General features: G+C 32.4%; 1 protein-coding gene across 2 annotated transcripts in view; it reads right to left on the bottom strand.

Annotated features, from left to right (window-relative positions):
- Nucleotides 1–20513, bottom strand: part of XRCC4 (X-ray repair cross complementing 4) — a 236707-nt gene that overhangs the window by 131473 nt on the left and 84721 nt on the right. For both annotated transcript variants that reach the window (XM_090278983.1, XM_090278984.1), the window contains exon 4: nucleotides 5887–6053. In XM_090278983.1, the coding sequence (XP_090135109.1) occupies nucleotides 5887–6053 (167 nt within the window). The remainder of the gene's footprint in view (nucleotides 1–5886; nucleotides 6054–20513) is intronic.

The following is a 20513-nucleotide window of genomic DNA, read 5'->3' as shown; positions in this document are numbered from 1 at the left end:
CTGTGAAATCATAAAGGCAGAGTGTCTGTGTGTTTTATTGGCTGTTTTATCCTTAGAGCCTAGCACAGAGTTCTGCATTCAACAGATACTGACTAGCTATTTATGAGATAAATGAATCAAGTCAGTAAGTTAATATGAATGCCTTACAAGGAAATGGAGAAGCAGTGATTCTGAATTTTATATTTTTCACCTCTTTAAAAGCTAGTCACCAATGCCACAGTAACATTTTCCATTTTCTTAAGCTTCTAAAAAATCTGTGGTAAATATTAATATAATGGTACTCCTTTCATCAAGCAAAGCCCTCTAAGAAACAAGTAAACCAAAAGGTGTGTGTGGGGGAGAGAAGAGCTAAAGTTGAAGAGGTGCCAATATTGACAGCTTATTTAAGCAGAGACATGTCACTGCAGTTGTAAAGTGTTATGTAAATATTTCTCATTTCCTTGTACTATTTTGTAATGTAACACAATAACAGAAATTTTAAAAAGATAAATAGAACATATGTACCATTAAAATGCCTGAGTATATAATAATGAAATACTTTAAAGCTAAAGTAAAAACCAATTATAAAAATGCACACTAAAAAAATCTTGTATATTATAATTGATTACATAAAATTTTAAGAATGGTAACCAATTGGTAATTTATCTGATTTAAATACATATTTAATATCCATATAATACACCTCAATAATTCCTGATTGAAAGAGTATGTGCACTTATCAACATGAATTAAAAATGAAAATAGATATCAAAATGAAATATCATATAATTATTCTAAAATATTGTTAATCTAAATAATTAGTGTTGTTGCCTTGACCACACTGTCAAAGGCAACAACATTGCTGTAGTAGGAAAGCAAAGTCAGCAGAATGAATGGCATCCTCTGAGTTTGTTGCAACTAAATTTCTGATCATCTAACTGGATAACACTTTCTAGACAAAGCTGGGAAGTGGGGGTTAGCTGGGACAGTTATTACTGTGAGCAAATTCAGGAAATAAATTTACTCCCAATCATTTATTGATCAACAAATTCAGAGAATGCTATCCTTTTATTTGCTATTCAGTTACTAAAAGGTACCTACTATCTCGCATATGCCATATTTAATGCCAAACCTCCCTATGGCATTATATTTCCGTGCCTTCCATATTGTCTCCTGCCAACCTTCCACCCCAAGAACTAAACAGCTATTAGTAAGTGGGACATTCAGTGGAGGAGAGACATGGGATTCACTGCTAAGTTTAGTGAGAGTAAAGGAGAAAACACATACAACTTGATCAGATCGTACTTAGTCCGAGGATCATCTTCAAGGCAAAGCTGAAACCTGATAAAACCATCAATAACTTCACACAGAAAAGCCCTAAGTGATGCTTCACCCTCTCAATGGTGACTAGGACAACAGAACAATATAAGTCTAATTACTAACAGCACTGAGGTATCTAGGAACTTGGACCAAAGGGTCGTTAATATTTTAAAAAATTAAAAGGATAAAAGATAATATGAAAAATACCGAATATTCAAAATAAAATATTTCTGCATGGGAAAACAAAAATATCTAAGAATAGCAAGTTAAAAAACAACAAAAACAACCATAGAAACAAGGCAATTTCATGCAGAAATAACATACAAAATAAAACAACAGATTAAATAATCCCAAAATTAAACAAGATACATAAATGTGAACATGTGGTACTTTGAAACAGTACAGTAATCCTTGTATTTACAATCAGCTCTGGTCAAATTTATATCTAGGTCAGGGTTGTACAGCAAAAGAAAATATAAATAGAGCTCAGAGGACAAAGAATGCTAAAAAGAACTGGAAAAGAAAGCAGTGGTAAAGAGATTTAATAAGCTTTAAGTACTAAAGAAGATGGTAAACAGCTGTTCCTCATCCTTTCTGAGGACAGCACAAGAGGAAATAGCCTTCAACTATACCATGAAGGACTTCAATTACCAATGGATGGGAGGAAGAATTTTCTGACTGTGACTATTCTTAAACACTGTAATGGGCTACCAAGGAGAATTGAAGCTATCTCTTGAGGTCTTTAAAAATCAGATTGAATTCATCCTGATATAATGTGATCCTAGCTTAAAAGCAGAGCTGGAATAGAAGAGCTTTCAAGGTCTCTTCTATTCTAATGATTCAATGAGTGTCAACTCAATTCAACCTGCTGAAATTTGCCTCAAATTATAGGTTTAATAACTAAAATCAGAATAAAGCTGGAGAGCTTCTAATGTGCTGTCTGAATGCAAACAAAAGACCTATTCAGTAACATGGAACGTGAGAGTTATTTGAAACTTAATAGAAAAAAACAGTGAAATAAATATAGCTAATAACTTAACTCTTTACATACAATATTCCTAATACTTTATCAAAACTGTACAAAATTAATATACTTATGTCATTTGTTCCAAATGGAGCAGAGACAACAATTATTTAAAAGTAAATAAGAAATAACTGCAAATATATTGTCTACACATTAAAGCTCATTCTTTTTAATCATACTGTAATTCCTCATGCCTTACTCAAACTTCATTTATTTTCAACTGTCATCCCAAGTGGAAATAGCTTTAGAGTTGGCTCTGATTATAATAATGCATATTTAAGTACCAATATATATGCAAAAATACCCCAGAAAAGTAAAGTAAAATTTAATCCATAATTCTAGACATAGACTATTAAAATTTTATTTTCGCCTTCTACATAGTTTCTATCTAAAGATATATTTTGCAAAAACAGGGATATTGTTAATGCTTTTGGTGATTCATATTTCCCCTCTTCACATATCATAAACATTTTTCATGATATAAGCACATGTGTACACAACTGTTTTTTTTTTGTTTATGTAATATCCTACTGTATATTAAATATATTTGACACCTATCCACCAAGCTTATAAGGATATTCACTACACCTACTTTATGCCCCTCCCCCTTTCACTCCCCCAGGCATACAGTCTGGAACAATAATGGGGAAGAAATGATTGGATCATATATGAACACTGATACAAAAGAAATCAGAGGCTGCCCAGAAAATCAAACTGTGACCAGACCTAACGTGATGGCCACAAATAATGATTCTCTACTTTCTATGTCCTCAGTGACTTAATTCAGTATGTGCATGTCCTCTTTCTAATCTCTCTAAAGACTCTTCATCAGTACTATTGGGTTGGCCAAAAACTTCACTTGCTTTTTCCCTAAGATGGCTCTAGTAGCATTTAGTTATCTTTAACTTCATTCAAAACAATTTTGTTAGATTGTATTGTGATAGTTGTCATATCAGCATGCATTAAAAAGAACTTACCAAAATTGGTGAATTTTTATGTAGCCATTTTAATATTGAAGATGGAAGAAAAGAAACATTTTCAGCATATTATGCTTTATTATTTCAAGAAAGGTAAAAATGCAATTGAAATGCAAAGATTTGTGCAGTGTATGGAGAAGGTGTTGTGATTGATCAAACTTGTCAAAAGTGATTTGTGAAGGTTTGTACTGAAGATTTCTTGCTGGACAATGCTCCATAGTTGGATAGACCAATTGAAGTTGACAGCGATCAAATAGAGACATTATTTGAGAACAGTCAATGTTATACCACGTGGGAGAAAGACAACATACTCAAAATATCCAAACCAATAAAGTTATTGGTGAAAATGAAAAAGATGTCTTATTTTATGGAAAAAAAGTACAGATTTTTTGGCTAACCCAAGTTACCCCATGGAAGCTAGAGCTGCAGAGCTTTTGCTCATTTTCTAGTATTCAAAGGCTGTTAAAAGGGAGCACTAAAGAAAGTACTGCTTGACCATAGCCAAGATATAGCTCCAGCTCCTTAAAATAGCCCTTCTCTCCTTTGATAGGAAAAAAAAAAAAAAAAAGGGAAATATAGGATAGGGCAAGAGTAGGTTTACAGTTGTTTCTATGGGAAATAATACAATAATAATAAATAAAAATACAAGAATAAACTGTGTTTCACGTATTCACAATTGTAAACCTACTTAGCCACACCTTGTAGATAAAAGTCACTAATCTAACATCTGGTATATAATTAAGAACCTAAAATTCTGTCCTCTGCACTCTTTCTTTTCAATTTGGAGGGTCACCTCAATAGCACACATTTTCAGCCTCTGAAGAAAATGTCTGATCCAGTCACAGTATTTACAAAAAAAGAATAGCTGGAGCATAATAAGGTGATAAGATGCATGACTGTGCTTTTGATCAAACTGAAAACCTTTTGCCACAATAATGCAAAAGCACTTTCTGAGCAGTTCAGAAATAGCAAATGAAGCATCCGTGGGCCACATATTATATGTACCCCTCACACATTACAGCACAGGGCACATTTCCTCATCTTCGCTCCCTGCTGCTATCCCTTCTATGGCAGTGGTATTGAATGCTGATGAGATAATACCCTTTCAACCTCTGAAGAAATTTTAAAGCAATTTGTTCAAGTACCAAGTACCCAGTCTGTATTTTTGTGGATAATTTGTGAATCAAATTTCCTATCATCCTGAAGGTATTTTGAGTTTTAAATATAATGGCTTATCACAAACACAGTACATCTCCTTTAATTTGATTTATTTCATATATAAGTAGGCCCAAAAACATGCATTCTAACAGATATTTGATGTCAATTCAAACATAAATAAAATAGAAGTACAAAAGCCTTATTTTTGTGTATGGTTTCCTAGTATTTATACATATTTGATTTAGTTTCATTATTTTTATATGACTGAAGACAAAAATTAATTCAGAACTAAAAGAGAAGTATTTTCTTAATATAATTACTGAGAGCCAAATAAAACCCAGGTATTAGAAACTTAATTTTATATGTCTTGCATTAATTAATAAAAATGACTGAATACAAATAATTTCTTTCAATCTCATTTTTAACTCCATATATTGATAAAACCCTTTACTTACTCTTCTGTACTCCCCCATATATACTTACTAATGTCCATAAAAACAATCTCAAAGACTGCTCTAAAAAGACCCTAAACAGAATAAATGTTCTTATCTTTTAGAGCTACTAATGATTTGAATGAAAATTTTAAAAATACATTGGACACACTGGATATGGTATAATTATTATACACATTATGAATAATCCTTTCAGATACTGCAAGATATATATGTATAAACATATGCATATTATATACTAGTATATGTCTCTGACAAGATATAATGTTCACAACATATATTTTATTTTCTTTAAACAACCTTTTACATAATAGAGTAACACAGGCTACACCCTGGGCCAGCCTACATTATAAAACAGCTAAGAAAATTCATAATTAAGAAAATAAATGACTTTCCTCTTCATTCTTTAAAAAAAAATTGGTAAAATCAGGAAAATAAAAGGCTTTCAAATGTCTTTTCCAGTAGTCACAATTACCTCACTTTTCAAAAGTGCTGGTAGTATGAATTTTCAATCAGGAAAAATAAGTCTCTATTAGGAGCCAAAACACACATCATTTGAAATACTTGTCATTTACATAAAGATTCCAAATAAGGAATAAATTGTGCTTATTTATGTTTCGTGCGTCTTTTTATTCACTACTAACTCTGTAATTTGAGCTAAAGTAATCTTTATAAATATCAATTTCCTAAATTTTGATTAATATTAATCAATTCTGATTTTCATTGCTCATCTACTCCTTATTGTTTATGAATTTGCTGGTGCAACCAAATACTTATGACCTAAAAGTCTTAATGTATTACTGTAATGTACAATAGTGACCAGTAATTTGGTTTAAATATATTAAGTAAAGGTATAATTTACAACATATTTACTTTAAATATATGCTAGTCTATGTTACAAATTTACAAATCATTAACTTAATGCTACAATGCTCTAAAAAGAGCTTAGTGTTTTTATACTACATTATGCACATACCGTCCTTGAACATCATTCCAGTCTCTCAGAAGCCTTTCATTTTCTTTCTGCAGGTGTTCATTTCTGGCTTGGTTTTCTGCAATGGTATCCAGGCAGTCACAAATAAGTTCTCTAATGACCTCAGCTGGACTTGCAACTTTCTCTAGGTTGAAGGAACCGAGTCTGAACTAGGATGAAAGGAAAACATGATTAGCTTTGGGAGAATATAAAAATTGAGCAGTCCAGTTTTAAATACACATAATTTATTCTAAGAGGGGAAAAGTTTGATTCAAATAGAGTACATAAATTTATTATATAAATCAATATGTAACCTAAGAATAATTTTTGTAAGTTGTAAATCACTCTCTTATCTTCTAGCTGAAGAGAAAACAATATAAACACCATATTAGCATACTACCATCAGTTTGTTGCAACCTTTATATAAGTCTGCTCGGATTAAGAAAAGGAATCACACCTGAGGATTTTTAATGCTGTTTCCGTTAATACTGATGGTAAAATGGAATAATTGACATAAGCTACGTTATTTCTGAAGAAAGAGAAAAATGTGGTAATAGCTAAGAGAAGTGTAGGGTTTAAGGAAACAGATAAACCTGGGGACACCACACAGCATCAAGAACCAATAATTTATTACTATAAATTATAGACAATGTCAGTTGTCAGTTGTCAAGCTTGAGTACTTTTGCATAAACTTAATTCAGTAAGATTTTAAAAATAAATTATTATTATATAGCTGCCATATCTTGCAGTTGAATGACAACTAAAGCAAAGCACAAAAATAAAACTCATCTAATCATCACCAAAATGGAACTACCATACATTTTGTAGATTAAAAACTGAGATTCAGGGTAGTTATATAATATACTGAAGGACTCAAGTCAAGATCCTACTCTGCTATGCTGTTATGCTATTTCCTGACCTAAGAAGGTATTCTAACTAAACAACTAGTGAGAGAAAAAATTAGGTTCAGAAACTACATATAATTCTGAAGACAGATTCTGGTGGCATTGAGTAGCAGAATTGAGGGTAAGACTGAGAGGTTTTTTTTATTTTGTTTTTTAGCTTCCTACCTCAGTAATTTCTATTATGGCATTTATCTAATTAGAACATTTCCTAAATGTCTTGCTTTAAAAATAGTATTTCTGTAAGTATGTTATTTATATACAGATTGAGAAATATCTAACAGTAGTAGATAATTCTGAGACAAATCCCTGTTAATCAATTCACAAATAAAGCTAAAAGTCACTGAAATAAAAATCCAGTGTTGCAGTCTGAGTGGCATTTTATAAAACTTGGGACAACTGTAATAGAGTAACAATAAAAATGATTTTAAATAATTTTTTAAAATATTTCAGTTAATTCCTATAAATTAGAATCATTTCTATTATTAACCCCAGAGAGTAAACTTTTCTGGAAAATTTTATTTACTAATTTACTTTTAATTTTCAGAAAGAAAACAGTCTTTCTTAATATTACAGAAACCTTGCCAACAGGCTTAAATACAGATGATTCATAGGTGTTGAGAAACATTTATTTGTACTAGCTTAAAATCTTAAGAATAACAAAGGATATTTATATTCTTCAGTATTATAGGCACATTTTAGAGAATGAATATTACTTGTCTAGTCAGAAAAAAGTGTGTGTGCTGAAACCTAAGCAGGTCAAATTGTCTGTTTAATCCTTTAATTTGTTTTATCTTACCTCTTCCTATTTCTTAACAAAAGAAGAAATCAGATTAGAAAAAAACTGTCCTTTATTTTAATGTGTATACCTAGTTGTTTTATTCTTATACAAGTAACTGAAATTAAACAATTTGAACAATGTTTACCAAAAAGACTTGGAAACACTCTAATAATTATTATTCATTCATTTAAAATTATTTAAGGCAATTTGTTATATCAATTTATTTATTTATCTTAAATTTAGAATTAAATGACCAAAACATTTGCAGTTTTCTTATATAAAAAAAACAAGAGCCCATTTAACAAGGATATAATTTTAAATAAAGTTTTATCTATGTAAGGAATACATAAATTGGAAGTAGACTGAAGCATTTACCTTTTGAAACTTCTCTTAATGTAAACCAACACACACTCAAAATAAAGAGCATCTGTAGAGTATTACGAGTCAATACAAAGTAAAAGAAAAATTAAGCTTATTTTCTTTCTAGCCAACAGATTACACTATCAGTAAAATGTAAACCCACAAAGTGATTTTGTATTTTCTCATTATCACAATTGTCAGGGAGCTTTTACTAAGATGGACATTTTTAGAAAGAGTTTTTCATCACTTGAAAGTTTCAACAATGACAACTGGATAATTAATTTTTGCTGCACTTGGTTCCTGAATAATATAATTAGTAAAACAAACACACAGATAAACACAAGCCCAGCTTCCTACCCTTCTATCTTCAATGGCAAAGGAAGAAGGGGCCAATTTTGAATCATTCACAACAATCACCTTCTTTCAGAGCATCACTCAAGCGTATATATTCAAGATTCCAAAAGATTCTTAAATCTTCTCTTGACTATTCAGTATAGAATAAACTTAAAATGTCAATTTTTTTGTAACAGTATGCTATATTTTTGTTTCTATTTTCTAATTATATTGTCTAGTTTTTTTTCCTTTAGCATGTGTGAACATCTGTTATTCCAAACGATTTTTTAAAAGGCAGAGTATACAGAAACTCAATCCAAGAAATGGATTTTACTTGAAATATTCAGATTACTTTTTAGAAAAAAATCTGTTTTGTATGGGAGAGTGGCTCTGCTGGCCCATCCTGCCTATAATACACTTGATTCAGAACCAAGACAGGGACCAGGCTTCCACTTTCACTGCTGCTGCTCCAGCCTGTCCACATCTTTATAGAGGTAAGGGTCCACATGCCCAGACACACTGAACTTCCAATGAGCACATCACATCAAGCTTAATAAATTGAGAGGCATGAAATATTTCTATGCTCTAACACTGTATTCTACCCATCCTTATACTGTCACTCAAATGAAAAGTGGCAATTTAGGAACGTATTGTTTTTAAAACCAATAAATTCACACAAAAGCTATATTGTGTGGTTATGTCAATTTTCAAATCTTCTACTTTAGTTTTTTTGTTTGACATGTAAGGCTATTAGCATGACTGTTCTTTATTTATAAGTTCTGTAATTTCAAAATAACCTACAATATAAAATCAGGACTTCAAAAGGTACACCAGAGTCAGAAACTAAGACATTTTAAGAGCATAGGCAAAAATGCATTTCTTTTTGAAGTCAGTTCTCAAGATCTTATGAAGAATTCAGCCTATAATCTAATATTTTAAGCTTTGTCTTTATTTTTTGCTATATAAAAAAGTTGAGAATTAACTTTTTAAAAGCTGATACATCATCACAGGTTGCAATAATTTGCTCTAAGTTATCATTTTAGCTAGCAAAACAAATAATAGCATTTTAAAAATCTGATATGCATTAAAAATTCTCAATTTCAAAAAACTTATCCATGTTCTTTAGCCAGGGATTAGTTTATTCTGGATATCTGACTGTCAATTCTTTAAGTCTAAAATCAAATGCCACACCCCTTTACTCATCACTTCAAAGTCAAGGTCAAATTCTCTTTAACTATTTATCCTATATTGACTTCTTTATTCATAATACTTCAGAGTCTGTCTCACACAATTTTGCACTCAGTTTCACTCTCATATTTTTTCTGGTTGTTGCAAAAAAGTGCTTTTTTTTCCCTTTAAATTTCTAGTTCTTTGAGATCATAGACTATAACATATTTCTTCCATAGTCATTACAGTACCTTGCATAGCTCTAGACATATATTAAGTGCTCAACAAAGATGAATTTTTATTAGAACGATCCTCATTAATAAGGAAATATAATTGTAAATGGAGTGGGTAAAGATTTGGGACAGTGATGCTCTGAATACAAATTAAGACATTTTAAATAGTTTATGGAAATAAGAGTTTTGTTTTATGGAATAGTATAATTTAAAGAAAAAGGACATAGTTAAAAATTGCATAATAGCACTTAATACTGTAATAATACCCAGATTTAATAGGATCTAAACAGTTATGTATTCTATGGTTATGTACTCAGTTTTCAGGTTCTTTGGCATGGCCAGAAACATAAAAGAGAGTATACAGTATTGATAAAGTATATAGAATAAACACTACAAATAACTATTAACCAATTCCTGGAGAAGTCTTTATAAATTTTTCTAGGGCAAGGGGGATTATCAACTTGTGAGTTGATATCCTGTTTAGAAGATATCAACTAAAAGTTTTGATAAATCATCAAAGTAGTTTAAATAACCTTGCAGAATTAATCTTTGTTAATGTCCTGGGAACCAAAACATAAAACTAAAGAAAAAAAGTGAAAAAAATATTTTGATGTTATTACTAGGCAAATAATAGTCAGTTGCAAACTCATATTTGTTTCAGTATGTTTTTAAATTTATTTACATAAGAGTCAAGTTTAGATGTTATCTGCACATGTGTACACTAAAAAAGTAAAGCCTGTCATTATAGTTTATAATACAGAATATTTTGTCTATTGTAGACAAGTACATAATTGCATATATATAGTTGTAAAATTCTAGTAATATAGAAACTCAGTCAAGGTATGCAATAAAAAAGAGAGTAAACTGTGTGACTTTGGCCTACTTATGTTAATCATCAACAGTAAGTATTTTAAACCAACTATATTTTCACTAAGATCTTTTCATCATGAACTCTTTGGTTCAGTGACATGCTCAAGTGTTTATTTTAGATTTAAATAAAAAACATTACAAATGAAACTTCTAAAGTAGTGACATATCTAAGTTGACAACTGGTCACATTTATCTTCTAAGGTAGCCAGAGCTGAGAAAAGAATATCGATAAGGACTCTTGCTAAAGAGATGAGAGTTACATTGTGAGACTACTAATCTTATTTTTCCAACTATTTTCTTGCCCAACTTTCTTACAGTTCAAGAAAAATGCTTAAACATCTCAAGATAACTGATTAAGAAGGCTCTGCATATTTGAATACTGTAGGTTCTTGATATCAAAATGCAATAATATAAAAGTTTAAAAAATGCTGAGCTCTAATTATAGTGCTACAAATTATTGGCACTTTAACTACATGCTTTAAAATATTAAGTATCATCAAGAATTCTTATTTCTGTCTTCATAATTGTAAAAATCATTGGTGGAAATTAGAGAATCCTTGAGAACAAAAAAAACCCAATTGTCTATGTGGTTAAAAAATATCAGAAGTTACTTAGAGTGACTATAAATGTTCACTCCATTACTGTGTTAAAATAGAGATGATGAGACTTTTGATTCATGGGAAATATAGTTTATCTTAGCCTAATTAGGAATTTTAATTAAGTATGAAAAATTATAATATATATACATTAAGAATCAACCAGAAAGCTTTTCTTATAGTAACTGGATTAGGAGGAAAGTGCTGAGGGCAGGGTTCTTCATTAATGTTGCCTGTTACTTTATTTTTGGTGTTAGGTGCTATAAAGAAATAATCGCCTTGGATTCTCAGACACTATTCTAGATTTCAGAATACTTATCTAATCATATCTTTATGGTATATTTCTCTATTATCTACTTAAATGCTAAATGATAATATTTCTTGGAATGGTCCCTTGACCCACTTCTCTTTTTCTCTAGAGAGGTGTGTAGTTATCCACAATCACAGACTCCATTAGCTGAAAACTGCCAAGTATATATTTCTAGGCAGTGCCTCTCCTAAACTCCAGACTTGTTTTGTCCAAACACACAACCAGTGTTTCCGCACCATTTATTCAGTGATCCATTCCCTCCCTACTGATATAAAATGCCACCATTATTAGAAACTGCATATTTATGTACATATACTTAAGTATGTCCTGGCTGGTTTGGCTCAGTGGATTGAGCGTCGGCCTGCGAGCTAAGTGTCGCTGGTTCCATCTTCCAGTCAGGGCACATCAGAGAAGGAAAACTCTGACTCCAAAAAACCTCCGCTGCCTTGCGGCATACCTCTTCAGGGGAAAGGCTAAGGGAGTAAACCCCGACAGAAAATTCGGAGCCGGAGTCCCTAAGGCGGTTTGACGTTGTAGTCAACACCGGCAACTCCTGCGGCGCACCTGAAGCCAAGCTGTATTGACTCCGTCTTTCCCTTGGACCCTTCAGCTGCGAAGAGAGGGGGGGTCTGCTGCATGGGCAACAGCAGACCCTCCATATCACCCTGCCCAGGCTCTGTAGCTTCAGCTTCACTGGAGAGGACACTCCGGCGTCATCGCAAGATGTCGATTCAACACGGGAGGAGACAGATACCGTGTCACTCCCGAGTCGGACTGCACAGCCATTCTCGGCGGTGCAGATAGACTCTTAAGAAGCTACACCATCGTCTCTCGAGACGGACGGCTGCCGACGACTTAAGTATGTTTTTGAGTTCCCTATTCAGTTGCATTGGTTGCTATCCTTTTACTAGTTGTAGCATGCTCTTTAAATTGTAGGTTTATAGTGCTTTATTATTAAAGATTCTAAGTTCCATCTTGTAATTCTTTGTTTCAAAATTGTATTGTCTAATTTTGTCAAGGATGACCCTAGAAATTTTGACTATAAATTTCAAACCAAAAACAAACAAAAAAACTAAAATATACTAAGAATTTGGTTTGAAATTATATTCACTTTCAAATTATTTTATAAGAACTAACTTATTTCCAATATAAACTCCAGTGTAATTCCTCTATTCAGGACCATTATTTCTTTATCTAATCAAGAGATATTTTTATGTCCTTTTGTTAAGTTTCTCATTGCTCATTTTCAATCAGACTCTGTACACAGCAGCTAAGACTACCAAATGATCCACAGGTAGAAATGTGAATTGAACTACCTCAGACTTATTTTTTTATTATTTTGATTCCTTGGTCATACAAATAGTTATATGACAAATGGGAATCTTAGAGGTTATTTTAGAATACCAATATTGACATTTATTTGCAGTGAGGTCCTAAACGAGCAATTGTAAGCACTGTATCCAACAAACTGCCTTATCCTATGGAGATTCATGAACAAAATCTAAAGGCTGGTCATGAAGGATTTTACAAATAAGCCTCAATAAAAATAACACCTAAGGGAAGAAAAAACTCCTGTCTCTTGAGTTAGTTTGAACTTGACTTGTCTTCTAAAAATGGTAGATTAAGACAGCAGCATTCCAGAGCAGCTATGACAGCGGAGAATCTCACTGGGGATCACCACTGTTGCTTAGCTTCTGAGGCTTTGGAAACAGTAAGCAAGCAAACCCCAGAGGAAACTTATAATAGGATGAAATATTATGCTATGGGATACTTAGGAAATATAATGTAATAGGACATATTATGAATTATCATGAATCATTTATTTCTGAATTTAAACCAGTTTACCCAGTTTAGTAACAATTTCTCAGGTCTTTCATAACATTCTGTAGGAAAATTAAATTAAAACAGGAGAATCTTGGGCTTCTTCACAGTTATAAAATTCTGGTCCTCTGCCATTTCAAAATTTCAGAAACTACAATAGCCAGGATTTGAAAGCAGCCCAAGTGTCCATCAGTAGATGAGTAGATAAAAAAGCTGTGGTACAATTACACAATGGAATACAACTTGGCCATAAAAAAAAGAAAGAAATCTCTTCCTTTCACAACGACATGGATGAAGCTGGAGAGCATTATGCTAAAGGAAATAATCCAGTCAGAGAAAGGCAAGTACCATATGATTTCACTCACATATGAAATCTAATGAAGAAAATGAACTAACAAGCAAAAATGCAGACTCATAGAGAGCAGGCTGACAGCTGTTGGGAGGACGGGGCTGCAGTGAGTGGAAGGATTGAGCAATAAAGAAAAAAGCGGAAAGAAATTCATAGACGTGGATAACGATGTGATGATTGCAGGGTAGAGGGGGAGTGAGAGGTAGTTGGAGGAGGAAATCGGCAGATAAATGGTGATGGATGGAGACTTGACTTGGGGTGGTAAACACACAATACAGTGTACAGATGTGCACTTGAAACTTTTATTATTTTGTTAACCAGTGTCACCCCAATAAATTCAATAAAAATGTTTTAAAATAAAAATTTCAGAAACTTAAGGCCAATCTCCCTTATTTCACCCCTAAAGCACAGAACTATACTTATTTGATGGGATAATATAACTAGTGAAATGACATTACGTTGACATTGAAAACGTTTTGGAAAAAAATTTTTTATATATATTTGTACTAATGATAATGCTATTACCCTTAAAATCAGTTATAATCTAATAAACTCAAAACTAATGATCCTTTTAAAAATCATAGAAACACCAAGTATCTCTAAATCCTCTATTTAAATTAAATGAGGAACCATGGAATGAAGACAAAATATGCCCACTTAGTGTATAGTTTATAGTTTATAAATTTATTTCTAAACAGTCTCTAAAGTTTAAAAATTATCTTTTTAATCTATGGATTAAAAATTCTTCTTCCATATATTGTCATTCAAAAATGTTTACTAAGAACCCTAAAAAATTTTACTTATAATTTAATGGCAGATATCTAGAAAACACATTTCTATTCAAAATATTTACATAGGAGCTAGTAATATTTAATTTGATTTATGTCCTTAGTTACCTAGAGACAAGATAACAAATTATTGATCTAAAAACTTTTACAATTTTAAGGTAGTTTTTAGGTGAATAATTACTTAATAGAAAAACTACCTGTAAGATATTAAATTTAGCATCTAAATTTTGATTTAATCTTTATTGTATTTTTTCCATTTACATTTAGTCCCCTTACACTGCCCACTCCCCAGCAGTCACCACACTGTTGTCCATGTCCATGGGTCCTTTCTCCTTTTTGCTCAATCCCTCCACCCCCGAACCCCCACCCCAGAGCTGTCATCTGCTTTCCGTCTGAGTCTGTCCCCATTTTCCTCATTAGTTAATTTGCATCTAATTTTGATGAAGTTGAGAAGAGTTAGAAAGCATGATGGATGATAACCATGCCTTTAAAATCTATTTAAGAAACTGGAAAATGACTGAGAGAAGGCAGCAATTGGAGAATACTCAAAAGAGGGTGAGATCCATATTTATATGACTGTTCCTTACGGGCACTCCCTAGTCCTAGAGCTCATGGACAAGTAGAAACCACACTTGCTCACTTGAGGTGTCAAAGGATGGAATTCTGGGCTACGATCTTAAATAAATAGTTTGAAAGTAGGAGAGAAAATGTAAGAAAATTATAGAATCAGTATAGTACATGATCAGTTAAAAATCCACAGAATGAAACTAGCCAAAAGAGAAAACAAAATGGAGAAGAATTTTTAAAGTATAAGAAGAAATGCCTGAACTAAAAGATTTAAATTTTCAGATATAAAGGGTCTACTAAAGTTCCAGCACACTTGACATAAAAAATTACTCTAATCAAGACATAACATCATTAAATTTTGGAACACTTAGGACAAAAAGAGAATCCTAAAAGATTCCAGAGCAATATAATAGGGTATATGTGTATGATCAGGAATCAGAATGGCACTGGATTTCTATAACAATTCTAGATACCAAAAGTCAATCAATATCTTCAAAATAATACATATATTCAGAGAATATGTTCTGCCAATGTGATGAAATAAAACAAAGTATAACATAACATTCTTCTAATAATAAGTAACACTTACTGAGTAATTACTATGTTTTAGGCATTATGTCAGTTAATATATAAGTCTCTGTGAGGCTAATAGAAATAAATTCAGATTTTGAGCTCTGGTTCTAAGACTTAAAGAGTATAAGGATCATGTGAAATGTAGTCAAAAAAATTCTGTAGAATCCTACATGAAAACTTCAAATTCAATTAATATCCTTTCTTTAGTTTCTACCATGTATATATACAAGGCAATCTAAATTCTAGAAAGATGAACCAGAGAGAATATATGCTTTACACAAATGCAAAAGAGTAGTAGTTTTTTAAGGTCTACAATGTTAATAGATTAATTTCAGAAGAATCAATGCAAGCTACAATACCATGACCATAAATTTTCAACATTGAAATGCCAGAAGTGTAAACATAGCTAGACTAAAATGGTGAAATACTTCAGGACAAAAATTACTGTTTTCAATGAAATAATGTCATTAATAAATGGAATACCAAGTGTTTTGTGGTAACTATGTAAATAAGTCCTGTTACACAGACTACTAGCACCTTGCTATTAGCAAATTTTAAAACCAGAAACAGTGTCAGTGAAGTCCAAAAAAGTCAACTGTTTTGGCGTATTATAGCTTTATTTCTGCAAACTCTTTCTTATGAAGCAGCCTCAAATGAGAACTCTGACCCATTGCCAAAAATGTCCAAATGGTATAGCAGTTATTGTATTTTGACAATGTAGCAATCCCAGTTCATTTGATGAGGTGCTAAGGGATGAATCCCTAAAACTGAAGTGAAGGAGAAATGGTAGCATTTTGTGAGGGTAGCATTTTGCAAATAGAGAACACACAGATACACAGTTATATGAAAAGTTGTATCCATGGAGAAACAATGTTAGAAGCAAAATGAATATTTAATAAAATTTTTCTTTGTATGACAAAAGGTCAGATAAAAGATTTATGTGCAACTATCTGAAATACCTTGGCACTTACTGTCATTGTTATAATATATTAAGAGAGAAAAAAGCATTCCCCTTAATAAATCAGTTGAGAAAACTATATAATGTAAACTCTTTAAAATTATCATAATTTTACATATTAGTGTTTGGCTATAAATTAAAGAAGGCCATGATGCCTGGTGTGTCTGTCATATAACAAGCTCTTTTCTGGAAAGGATTATTTAATTTTGAAGCTGGATAAGTAAACCTCTACAAGTACATGGCAAGCTATTACAAGTTTGTAAATTAGATAAACATAGATTTGCTGCCCAAGTATTGCTAACTGGATCAGTGCAAAAGCCTATGAAGATTATACAAGGATCTGGTATGAATGGGGATGGCTGACTGCTTTTGAAAAGACATGATCTAAACTCTTCCAAAGAGATTTTATATATTAAGTGACTGCAACAGTCATATTCCATGTGCCCTTAGAATTACCAAGGAAGTGTTGAGATAGATAGATAGATAGATAGATAGATAGATAGATAGATAGATAGATAGATAGAAATATAGATATATAGATACAGATATAGAGATATAGATTTTTTTTTCAGAGAGAGAGTGAAAGCAAGAGAGCAAGAATGAGAGATACGCATCAATTTGTTGTTCCACTTATTTATGCATTCATTGGATGAATGTCCTGACTGAAGATTGAACCCACAACCTTGGCAGATCCAGATGACACTAACCAACTGAGCTACCCAGTCAGGGTCAAAGTGTTGATTTTAAGGAAAGAAATATATGACAGTTTGCACAAGCTTAAGGTGCTTTCCTAAAGTAGACAGAGCTAATATTCCAGTTCACCACACATTGATCTTATAAGAACTAGAAACCAGATATTATTGGGAGGCCAAAATAGGTATGTTTCATTTGGTACCTTCCTCTTGATCAAATCTCTCTCATTTACATGGATATTCCTAATACACCTCAATATTAAAAGGTCATCTGTATATATTTCCTCTCAATGAAGAGATCTGACCAACTTAACTCTACAATATGGAGATTTTTCTGAAGTCACCTATTAGATGCCTTTCTGAAAAGAAATTCCTATTTATTTATGTTTAACTCAGATTTTCACTTTCAACTACTCTATCTTAGCAACAAATAGAAGTACCTAATATGTGAAGCAAATCTAGAGATCAACAGAAATACAGTAATAGTTAGGTATTTTAACACCCCATTGACTTCAATGGATAGATCTTTCAGGCAGAAAATCAATAAGGAGACAGCAGCCTTAAACAACACTACATAAAATGGATTTAATTGATAACTTCGCCTCTAGGCAGCAGAACATACATACTTTTCAAGTGCACATGGAACGATTTCTAGGATAGACCACATGTTAGAACACAAAACAATTCTCAATAAATTTAAGAAGACTGAAATCATATCAAGCATCTTCTCTGAACACAATGCTATGAAACTGGAAATCAACAACAAGAAGAATACTGCAAAAAAACAACAACACACAAAGACATGGAAGCTAAATAACATGTTATTAAACAATAAATGAGTCAACAATGAGTTCAAGGAAGAACTCAAAAGATACCTTGAAACAAATGAAAATGAGAACACAACAAACCAAAATCTGTGAGACACAGGGAAGGCAATCATAAGAGGGAAATTCAGAGATTACAGGCCTATCTCAAAAAAGAAGAAAAAGATCAAATAAACAATCTAATTTTACATTTCAAGGACCTTGAATAAAGAACAACAGGACAAAATAAAACTGAAGGAGTTCATTAGATCCAAACCACTATTCTATGAGATGCTAAAGGGACTGGTTTAGAAAAAGGAGGATCAAAACAATGAACATTAAAATGAAAACTGTATCACAAGAAACAACAACAGAAGCTAGGGAATTGAAACAAAGGTAAACTAAATAGGCAACGAGAGTGGAAAAAGAACTATAGGTATGGGGAGCATATTGGGGGGAGGTCAGCAGGGAGTGGGAAGGGGGAAAGGAAGAGAGATGGTACAGGAATTAAGAAGCATAGCAGGAGGGAATGGAGAAGATAGGAAGAGGCTGAGAAGAACTATATGCACAACCAATGGACATGGACTAAAAGGGGGGGACAACGGGATGGGGGGCCACCGGGTGGAGGGGAGCAGAGGGAAGGGAAATTGGGACAACTGTAACAGTATAATCAATAAAACACATTAAAAACAACAACAACAGTAACAAACAAAGCCCAAAGTGAGTAGAAGAAAGGAAATAATAAAGATCAGAGCAGAAACAAATACAATAGAGTCCAAAAAAAATGATACAAAAGATTTAAAAATCCAAGAGCTGGTTCTTTGAAAAGATAAACAAGATTGACAAACCTTTGACCAGATTCATTAAGAAAAAAAAGGGAGAGAGAGAAAGAACCCCAATAAATAAAATGAAAAATGAAAGAGGAGAAATACCAACTGACACCAAATAAATACAAGGGATTGTGAAAAAATATTATGAACAACAATATGTGAACAAACTGGACAACCTGGAAAAAAATGGATAAATTCCTAGAAACAGACAATCTTCTAAAACTAAATGAGGAAGAATCAGAGAATCTGAATAGACAGAATACACCTAGCAATATTGAGGCAGTAATCAAAAAACACCCAACAAACAAAAGCTCTGGACCAGATGGCTTCACAGGAGAATTTTACCAAACATTCAGAGAAGAAATAACATCTATCCTTCTCAAACTATTTCCTAAAATTCAAGAGGAGGGAAGGCTCCCAAATTCATTTCATGTGGCCAGCATTATCCTAATTGTAAAACCAGATAAATAGACTACAAAAAAAATAAAATTTTAAGGTAATATACCTGTGAATATAGATGCTAAAATCCTCAACAAAATATTAGCAACCCTAATACAGCAATGCATCAACAAGATCATATACCATGATCAAGTGGGATTTATTCCAATAATGCAAGGTTGGCACAACATTCACAAATCCATAAGTGTGATTTACTACATAAACAAAATGAAGAATAGAAACCACATGATCATATCAATAGATGTAGACAAAGCATTTGATAAAATCCAGCACCCATACTTGATAAAAACACTCATCAAAGTGGTATTAGAAGGAACATAGATAAACATAATGAAGTCCATATAGGACAAACCCACTGCCAGGATCACACTCAATGGGCAAAAACTACAAGCATTCCCCTTAAGATTGGGAATAAGACAGCGATGTCCACTTTCACCGCTCTTATTCAGCATAGTACTGGAATTCCAACCCATTGCAATCAGACAAGAAGAAGAAATAAAAAAAAATCTAAATTGGAAAGAAAAAGTAAAACTGTCCTTAATTGCAGATGACATGATACTGTACACAGAGAATCCCAAAAGATTCTACCCAGAAACTACTAGAACTGATAAATTAATTCAGCAAAGTAGCAGGATACAAAATTAATATCCAGAAATCACTTGTATTTTTATATGCCAATAACAAACTAACAGAAAGAGAAATTAAGAAAATAATTGCTACATTCACAATTGCTACAAAAAGAATAAAATACTTAGAAATAAATCTAACCAAGGATGTAAAAGACCTCTACTTGGTAAATTATAAGACACCGAAGAAAGAAGACACAAATAAGTGGACGCACAGACTGTTTGTGGATAGGAAGAATTAATATCATTTAAATGTCTACACTACCCAAAGCAATCTATAGACTCAACACAATTCCTATCAAGATTTCAATGACATATTTCACTGATCTAGAACAAATATTTCAAAAGTTTATATGAAACCACGAAAGGCCCCACATAGCAACAGCGATCCTGAGAAAGAAGAATTAAGTAGGAGGAATCACACCTACTAATATCAAACCATACTATAAGGCCAAAGTAATCAAAACTGCATGGTACTGGCATAAAAACAGGCACATAGATAAGTGGAATAGAATAGAGAGTCCTGACATAAACCCACACCTTTATAATCAATTAATATTTGACAGAGCAATCAAGCACATACAATGGGGTAAATATAGTTTATTCAATAAA

This window comes from Furipterus horrens, unplaced genomic scaffold (genome assembly GCF_987537825.1).
Source record: "Furipterus horrens unplaced genomic scaffold, mFurHor1.1.pri manual_scaffold_5, whole genome shotgun sequence".
Lineage (NCBI taxonomy): Eukaryota > Metazoa > Chordata > Mammalia > Chiroptera > Furipteridae > Furipterus > Furipterus horrens.
This window is presented reverse-complemented; position numbering and strand designations above follow the sequence as displayed.